General features: G+C 30.7%; 1 protein-coding gene across 1 annotated transcript; it reads right to left on the bottom strand.

The window, feature by feature from the left end:
* Positions 1–700: 700 nt before the first annotated feature.
* LOC136970626 (protein lifeguard 1-like) lies at positions 701–8,501 on the bottom strand. Its single transcript, XM_067265073.1, has 9 exons — positions 8,425–8,501; positions 7,957–8,010; positions 6,131–6,221; positions 3,550–3,587; positions 3,432–3,477; positions 3,315–3,356; positions 2,310–2,402; positions 968–1,015; positions 701–881 (listed from the first exon to the last, which is right to left on the bottom strand). The coding sequence occupies exons 1-9, from the start codon at positions 8,472–8,474 to the stop codon at positions 726–728; spliced, it is 618 nt and encodes a 205-aa protein (XP_067121174.1). The 5' UTR covers positions 8,475–8,501; the 3' UTR covers positions 701–725.
* Positions 8,502–10,034: the final 1,533 nt, after the last annotated feature.

Here is a 10,034-nt window from a genome sequence, read left to right as displayed (position 1 = left end):
TAAATTAAGAAAACATGGTATATATCAAGTAATTTTTTAAATTTAAAACTTTTTATCTAACAACATTTTTTGTTTTTTCTTTTAATTAATAGTAATTTTTTCAAATGAAAAAAATCGGCTAATGTTACCTATGGTTCCAAGATGGCGGCTCGTCTGATTCCAGCAAGGAAACATTGGAGATGCACATTCTAACCTAACCTAACCTATTCTAATAATTTTGTTGGTAATAATTATGGTAATTTATTAGAATAGGTTAGGTTAGAACGTGCATCCCCACTGTTTCCCTTCTTCTATTTGCTGGAATCAGAGACAAGCTGCCATGTTGGAACCATAGGTAACATTAACTGAAAAATCTTGGCTAATTCACTAAAGTAACTGGGTGTATATTTACAAAATATCAATGTATTTGTATTGCAGTTTTCATATAAAAATAGAAAATTTTGAAATATCTATGCATATTAAAAATCAAGTGTTTGAAGTCTGTATATGAACAGTTTAAATAAAAATATGGAATGCAATTTTTATAAATATGCTATATGAAAGGTATCAAAAATAGAAAATTTTACTTCTGTAATTATTATATATGTACTGTTTTGCTGTATTTATGAATTTTTATGCATTGTAAAATCACTTAATAATAATAATTTATATTTTAGAATTTTAAAAAGATGTAATTGTGTATATTTCTTGGATTATTATGAATTGATTATAAACTCAGTTACAAATTATTCACTTGTTGCATTGGCGATTATTTGAAGAATCATTAAGAAGAGGTTAATAATATCCAAATACAAATTGAGAACAGCAAAAATGTATTCTTCTGGTGAAATCGCATATTTATGTTTTCCTCCAAGCATCATCTGAGTATCAAAGATAATGTACTGAAATTGTATAAATATTTTTATCTAATTAATTAATTCATTTTTAGTTTGTTAGAAATAAACTTTTAAAAAAATTTATTATTTACCAAGGAGAAAATGAGGGCACCAATAGAAGCATAGACCAGATTCAAAATCTAAAATATTAATGAAATCTGAATTACTAACATTTTACAATTATGATAAATGAATTACTTCTTAAATTAGACTAGTTTAATAAATTTTGAAATTAATATAATATAATTTATCTGTTTGTTATAATAGTCAATAATTTTAGAATTCATTTATAGTAAAAAATAAATAAAATGAATTTACAATAAAACCTTGCTAATTTGAACTTTACTAATTTCAAATTAGTAAGCATTCAAACTATTACTTTTATCGGTGCCTTTTTCTTAAATAATAGCGAGGTTGAGGCCAAAGTTTTAAACACGAAAACATGTACGTCAGATGTTCGATGCCGCTTTCCTGTAAGCCTAGAATGGCATGGAAGTTTGACAATGGCATTTGGAGTTTCTGTCAAGGTATAAGTCCTAGTTAAAGAACTAGTCCAAAAAGAAAAGTCGCTAAAAATAGTTCCTGCACTCTGGAGATTCAAGCTATCTCAGCTGGATAAGTTGAAGGGATATCCTTTCAATGACTTCTGACACTCTTCTTTCAACAAGCACCTCCCAATGTGGAATCCAGTGAGTTGATGCCTTGATTGTCAGCCACTTCTTTGGGCATTACAATTTGGGCGATGGGATAGTGGAAAGTTACAGCTATTTCATTAACTGCCTTTCTGCTCATTGAGAAAGAAAAGTGGACAAATGTAAGATACAGTGAGAAAATGTACAGCACTTGCCTGACCTTGGGGACTCTGCAGTCAGAAACAAAGAATCAGGAACCATTATGATGGAGCTTCACGAAACATCCAATCTTTTAAAGAATTAACAGATACTGTGAAATAACCTTGTGTCCTTAAGACACAGACATTTATCAGTTTGGCCTTTCATTCCCCCACCTGATTGGTCTCAGTCCCCTATCCACACTAGCATAAATTGAGATCAGCCAGACAGGAGAGGTCGATCATCAACACTTAATACAACACCATATTCCAATCCAAACTGGAGATAATTGATCTTAGGACTTGCATTGTAAAATAAATAATGAAAAGTTACTTTTATTCAAATGTATTAAAGGATCCTGCACCTCTTATGGAAAATGGATATAGATAAAATAAAATATGTAGTTTATGAGGCTCTTTTTATATTTAAGATGTAAGAGATAAGGATAAAACAGTTTGTAATTTATAAATTAAATTAAATATATTTAATATACAAGATAAAACAACTGGCATTGAATATATCAAACCAAGTCTATAACTTAGAATGTTTTGCTGTTTATAAAAACATTATTAAAATGTAATATTTTAAATTTAATATTACTTACTCTGTTATGAGGAAGAAATATAGTTACGAATCCAAATATAATTAGCACAATCATTGCAACAAACAGGAAACCAGAATACAGTGTGAAGTCAATCTAAAATTATAAATATCTAACATTAATAAATCATTATTACTTTCATAATTAGAAGTAAAAAACATTTCATATTTAGAAGTTGTTGAATGAAACATTTTTACATAATGGAATCACTGTTATAAATCATTTCAAACTTAAAATACAACATTTAAACTCATTTTTGGTCTATTCACAGACTATCAATGGGATAAGTATAAATCTAGTGAATTTTTGGTGATTTCCATTTTCAGTTTTTTGACAATATGGTCCAACTTTAAAATAGAATATGTCCTTTTATTGGTTTGTGAGAGTGCAGTCTTATGTCCTAACACACAATGTCAATACTATTAAAGCCTTGGTTATACCATTTTTGGCTAGACAATACACAGTGTCTTCCTTAAATAAAACTGCTGTAGAACTCAAATGTAGGAAATTTGTGGGTTATACCCCTTCTAGCTAATCATCATCAATACATAATATATATATATATTGAATACTACAACCATTTTGGAATACAACAGAAATAGGTTTCGAATAATTAGTACCAAGCAATTAAATAAAAAAAATTTAAAGCAGCATTTATTGATAATTTCACAGTCACATGACTGTGAGGTTGGTATCTTCAGATTTACAAGAGCAAGATCAGAGAGCAGTGCATGAAGGCGAGAGATGCAAACGCATTATCTTCAGCTTGGAAATACATCATTGAAAAAAAGATTTGGGCGTAAAAACCCCTGAATTATGTGTCCCCCTTATAATCATATTTGGCTTATGTGTTATACTCTCATAGTTTTTATTATATATTTTCCTTATTCTCATATTTATTTGTATTTTGTTGACCTTGTATGTTTTTAAGTTTATTTTATTTATTGTAAATAATTTACCTTGGCTGAGCATGTCCCAAATGTATTTTTTAATATAAAATACACTTACCTTTGTTTGAAACGCAAAAGCAGTCAAAGCAAAGAAAACAACCTGAAATATTTTATAAAATAAAATTATCAGCATTGAAAATGTTTTTAAAATATTTAAATAAATATATTTATTTACCACACAAATTGCTCCAGCATATAATACTTCTTCTTTTTTATATGCACTATGATAAATAAAACATTATTAACAAAATGCATATTTAATGAAAAATAAATAAAATAGATTAAAATTTCACCTGGCTATTATTCCTAGCATGAAAGATTCTGCTGTGGTCTATATTTAATAAAACAAATGTTTTTTTATTTGTTTATATCTTAGTAAGAATATCAATTGATATCATTTGAAATAGCATAATTGAAGTAATATCAATGTTAGATTAAGTCAATTCTCAATATTTCAAATGATAATGATTGATATCATTTAACACAAATTGTTCTGAATGGATACAGATGTACAGTACTGTACCTCGTACTTTGAAGCAAAATTCGCCTCGGTGTTCGAACGGTGCTTCGAAGCATTTCCCATTATTTCTAATGGGAAAAATGTATTCAGACTTCGAACGACCTCCCGGAATGAATTAAATTTGAAGTACGAGGTACCACTGTATTTTGGACTGTGAAATGATGAACGAAGACAGCCTCAATTAATAGATATCCTTTGAATATCAATATTAAATGAAATATTGATATCATCTGAAGAGTTGGTATCAATTGGCAATATTTCAAATAAGTAATATAAGCCAATGTTATTTAACAAGAATTCTTTTGAACAGATATAGAAATAAAAAAAATAAAATAAAAAAAACCTGAAGTTTTTTTAACTCTTTCCGCCCCATGGGCACTAAGAGGGCCTCTTTTAGAAAGCCCATTATGGGTTCGGCCAGGCCCACGATGGGGCGACCGGGTGGTGAGGGACGGGGCCCGACATATCCGAACGGACCACCCCCCGAAAAATTCCTGGGGATTATTCAATCCCGGGTCCCCCAGAGCGGTAAGCTGCCACGTTGACCGCTCGGCCATCCGGCCGTCTAGATATTTCAGGTTATGAAATGTTAACATGAACATTTCGTGTTAATTAATATTTAAAATTTAATAATTTTTAATAAATAATACAATAATATTTAAATTATTATTATTATTAAACAAAATAATGTTTGAAAGTATTACAAAAAATGTATTTGACTAAAAGTCTTTTGGGTCAGTCTGCCACTGACTTAAATGTCAGTGGCAGACTGACCAGGATGTCAGCTTGCCCGATGGCAAGTAGGTCCCCTTAAACATTAGACAATATGTTAAAAATGTTAATGATCTTTAATAAATTAAAAATATAGACGTACCATTATTATTTGTGCATAGAACTGAAATTTACGTATTATTGTTGAAAATTTTATTTATTTCTTATAAAAATTAAATGATAGCCTTGTACGTAGACACCCGCCAGACAACCAATATTTTTAGACTCAGACCGCCATTGTATGCGATCATTTATGGATGCACAAAACTTTTAATTCTAATAATATCAGTTATCAACTATTAAAATATATTGGAAAAGTGGTATTCATTACATATTACAAATCATTTGATTAAGGGGCTGTCTATATATTACGTCCGCATTTTTTTGAAATTTTTACTCCCCTCCTCCTCCTCTTGTCCAAGTTTCTGTAACCCCCTCTTCAGACGTTCAACAAAACACAATCCCCCCTTAAACCCTTTTTGAATATAATAAACTGCATAAAATTCAATGAAATAAACGGACGACCATTGAAGCTCAACCCCGCTCCCTTCTTTCCAGTGTGGACGTCATTTATGGACAGCTCCCTAAGTAATAATTACATCATTAATTATACATCAAATATTAGAACTTCTTTACGCATAAACAATGCAATTTTTTAGACAATCCAGTTAAAAAATTATTTGCGGTATAAAACAAACAAATGCTTGCAAGATTACAGGAACCAACCTTGGTTCCTATAATCTTTCAAACATTTCAAAGTTTGTTATATTAACAAACAGTTTTCCTGAACAACTGTACATTTTGTTCTATAATTTGGGAAACCACATTTGTTCATAAAGAATACCAGTACCTATCTACTATATATTGGTATTCTATATATCTAGAAGGTAGGAATATCCGCATACCTTCTAGTGTACCAGAGAAACATCGTTCTTGTTTAACTCATTATTATTGTTGTTGTATACTGTTAATAATGCAAATGATATTCAATTGAAGAATCAGAGATAAGATAGTATCAAAGCAATGTAATTTTATCACAGTCGTGGATTTAAATTTCAATTACAATACAACTTAAAATGCAAGCTAATTAACGGCATTTACATTTTGTAAAACGTTACAGTTACATTCATTGTAATGTGCATCAATCAAAATATTTAACATGTATCTGTTCATCTGAAGAAGCGTATACTTTGTACATAAGCAAAAACATGTTGTTAAAATTTAATAAAGGATTTCTGATACTCCTGTGAGATTTCAGGTGTGATGTAAATGTAAGAATTTGATATGTTGGATCTTTTTTACTGTCTTGGGTTAATTGTTAAACTACACCATCACAACACTTACCATCCACATTTCTGAAGAATTAGGAAACATATAGTGATTTATTTCCTAATTCTTCAGAAATAACTCCTAAAAACTTGGAAATCAAAATATTTAGCTGTTTTAGACAGATATTCATGTGTTGATGCAATGATCTGATTAAATTTTACAGACATAGAAGTACAGTAGAGTTTAAGTTTGCAAATGAAAATCGCATTATTTATAAAATATATAATTCAGCTATGTATAAAACAATCACTTACGAATAAAAAGAGACAGATGTAATTTCCAGGTACTTTCTTTCTTACATCTTCGAAGCAAATCATGGCGAATAGAATAGCAAATGTTAATATCCTGAAATAAATCATTTTTTACATAAAAAGATTTTTAACTTATATTAATCACAATATATTTAATATGTAATAACTGCCAATTAATTACCTATTCTATCTAGTATCAGTAGTTTAATATAAATTACATAAATTTATTTCTCTAAATTCTATCTATGATTGTTCAATTGAAAAACAGATGATGAGAGTGTCAATTTATGGTCAAACGATGTACTGTACAGTGTTTAAAAGTTACCAGTACTGATGTTTCCGAGTAGATAGTTATGTTTGTGTTACATTTCTTAGATACTTATACAATCAAACCTCGGTTTTCGAACAAATCGGGTCACGAACAAATTTAGAACTCTCATTTGCCCCGGTTGCCGTACGATGACTCGGTTGTCGAACAAGTTACTCGGCAACCATTCAGCGACAGAACTACTGAATCAGAAGTTAGTGGAATCATTAAACGTTATAACATGGATCGTCGGACGGCCGGATGGCCGAGCGGTAAAGGTGGCAGCCTACCGCTCTGGGGGACCCGGGATCGAATCCGAACGGGTCGAATAATCCCCAGGAATTTTTCGGGGGGTGGTCCGTTCGGATATGTCGGGCCCCGTCCCTCACCACCCGGTCGCCCCATTGTGGGCCTGGCCGAACCCATAATGGGCCTACTAAAAGAGGCCCTCTTAGTGCCCACAGGGCGGAAAGAGTTAAAAAAAAAAAATAAACGTTATAACATGGATCGTCGATGACGTTACTGTTTAGATTAGATTCCAATGCGCGTGCAGGTAAAATACTACTTCCATTTTTCGATTGAACGCGCCGCAGTTGAATTTAAATTAAATTAATAAAAACCGCGTTAATTGATATTCGGGTAATATAAACGGCATCGAAGAAGGTCTTTAAAAAGGTGGTGAGTCAAATTAAATAACAAAAATGTATTATACATAATACTGTATTATATTAAATACAATATTACATTGCATTTTTAGGTAATTTTAGCATAAAATATGGCTAAAAAAAGTAAAAAGAGGTTTTGTTCTGAGGGAGTCAGGAACGGATAGATCCATTTTATATTGTTTCTTATGGGAAAATTGGTTTCGGTTTTAGAACAACTTTTAGGAACGAATCATGTCCGAAAACCGAGGTTTGACTGTATTTGAGATCACAATAAATACATTTAAGCTAGTTTTTATGTCGGATATATAGTATATAGAGTTAGAGATACGGTGAGAGTTTTAGAGATAGAAGAACGTGCATAAAAGCTGTATTCTCGCAATTTTCACACGATATCACGACCTCGAATTGTATTAACCTTCAATTAATTTATTGGAGCAGGAAAAAAAACGTTTTAAATAGCTCCTAATACTTTTAAGCTTCCTCAGCTTTATCTTCACGAGTTATTAGATATGTGATATGGGCAGAAACTGATGAAATTGTTATTTATTTACTTTAATCATTGTATTCACAAACTTTAATTAATCAGCCTATTAATAATTTTATTTTAATCGAATTGTTCACATCTATATTTTTAATGAAACAAAAGAAAACTTTTTAATCATTACAAAATATACTTTCATTTTATAATTATTTAATCGAATATGAAGTAAAAAATAATTAAATAAAAACTGATAAAAAGTTTAACTTATGGCAATTATTTAACGATATAAATCACGAATACCTTTAAAATTTGATATAAAATTTATACATATGCTAAACCAATCAAATAAGTGACTAAATGGGGGAAAAAAACTTACATAGAAACCCATACCAGTTCTTTATGTTCCTGTACAAACGTCTTGGTATTTTCCCTAAAATATTACAATTTGAAATAAAGATTCTTTTTATAACTTAATATTTTAATGAATACCAAAAAAAATCATTTTACAATTTCAGATAAATAAAAACATTTTGGTTAATGTAACCCTTGGTGCCAAGATGGCGACTCGTCTCTGATTCCAGCAAGGAAACAGTGGGACGCACGTTCTAACCTAACCTAACCTATTCCAATAAATTACCATAATTATTAGCAACCAAATTATTAGAATAGGTTAGGTTAGAACGTGTGTCCCACTGTTTCCTTGCTGGAATCAGAGACGAGTCGCCATCTTGGCACCAAGGGTTACATTAACCCAAATTTTTAAAACAAACAAACAAAATTATCATTAATATATTAATAATCAAACTTAGTTGTAAAGGGCTTATTATTGTGTACTAGTACTTACTCGTATAAAAATAAAGCTATAAAACCAACGGTAAATGTTAGCTGAATCATCAAAATGCTATATACTTTTCGGATAAAACCTGTTAAATTACACGTTCAATTATAATATATATAATAGGCTATACTTATAATTATTATAAACTAGTTAATTTAAAATTTTTTATCTTATTTATATTATATGAAGTTTATATCATTTTAATATTTGATATGTAGTAAAACTTGATTTGAAGATTTACCATACTAATCCAATTATCAATACATTTAGAAATCAAGAAGCCCTAAATGGAATAACATTAAGTCTTACATTGCATAGTTGAAATAATCCTTAAAATTACAACAATAGTTTCTTCCGTTATAAAAAGTAATATTGTTAATGTTATTAAAATAAAATTAAGTTTTTACTAGTCATTATTTTGTTTTGATACGTAATACTAATGAACTATAGAGCAATGTTGTCAAGCTATAGCTATTACATAGACTATAGGGCCATCTACGTCCTATGGTCTATGTAAGTTTATGGAAAATGAGTGGCCCATTAACAGTGTTGAATGGGCAAGTGCGATTCTCGTGTTAGAAGTGACTGAACTCAGGTTGTACAGTCCATCCCAAAAGTTTATAGACACCAGTAAATGTATTATTGTAAAAACAAAAAATAAAATGGTCATAAGTTCAAAAAGATTTACCAAAGAACCACATGACTGGCAAGTAACGAAAAATATAAAACAAACACAGACAGGGGCGTCGAGAACTTGAAATGAGACCGAAAGTAACCTTTAGCCTTTTGGTTTTTGAACCAATGAAGCACAATGTTTTTATTAATAAAAAGCATTCTTAAAGACATTTTTTGTTATTAGAGGTAACATTATTTTTATAGGAGTAAGAATCACTTAGGGCCACTAAGATTTCTCCGGCCTTGGGAAAAATTCCTAGACTCCCAGTCGATGATCCAGATACAGATGCAATGCTGACTAGTCAAGTGGGGAAAACTGAAGGAAAATATGTCCCAAAAATAGTGATGAATTGCGCCTGTGGCGCAATGGATTTTTGTCGACCTTGATTCAAGCACAGTTGCCAATAGAGAGCATTCTAACGTTGGCACTCTTGTACAAATAGTCAACCCTTAGCCTTTCGGGTCTGTGGAAGCAACTATCAGCCTGTCAGCCTCAGCTAGATAGTGTTTGCCTTTTTGAGATAGCATAGCACCTTTAATGCATTGTCTTCACAAACATGAATTTATGACCAAACAGTACTAAAAATTCAAAGTTTGCTTGTATGACGGTTGTTTAGAAATGATGCACTCTTCAACGTTAAATTTTTTTTGGGGTTTAACGTTGATACATACGAAAATTTTCGTACTCAAACCAGAATTTCAAAGGACCTTTTAAATTTCTAATTGTCGTAATTTCAGGCGCGTAACCCATAATGGCGTATATTGCAAAAAGAACAAGAATAAAACTTTCGGGTAAATTATCCTACTGTATATCCGCGCGTTGAAAGCATGATAATTACTGGTACAGTTAAATCTGCCATCTTGAGCATTAAATATTGTTTTTTCTGTTAGTAAATCATTGTAGATATATATAAACAACCAAGCCCGAATCAATAATCATA

This window comes from Centruroides vittatus, unplaced genomic scaffold, assembly GCF_030686945.1.
Source record: "Centruroides vittatus isolate TY-2023 unplaced genomic scaffold, ASM3068694v2 contig_2066, whole genome shotgun sequence".
Lineage (NCBI taxonomy): Eukaryota > Metazoa > Arthropoda > Arachnida > Scorpiones > Buthidae > Centruroides > Centruroides vittatus.
This window is presented reverse-complemented; position numbering and strand designations above follow the sequence as displayed.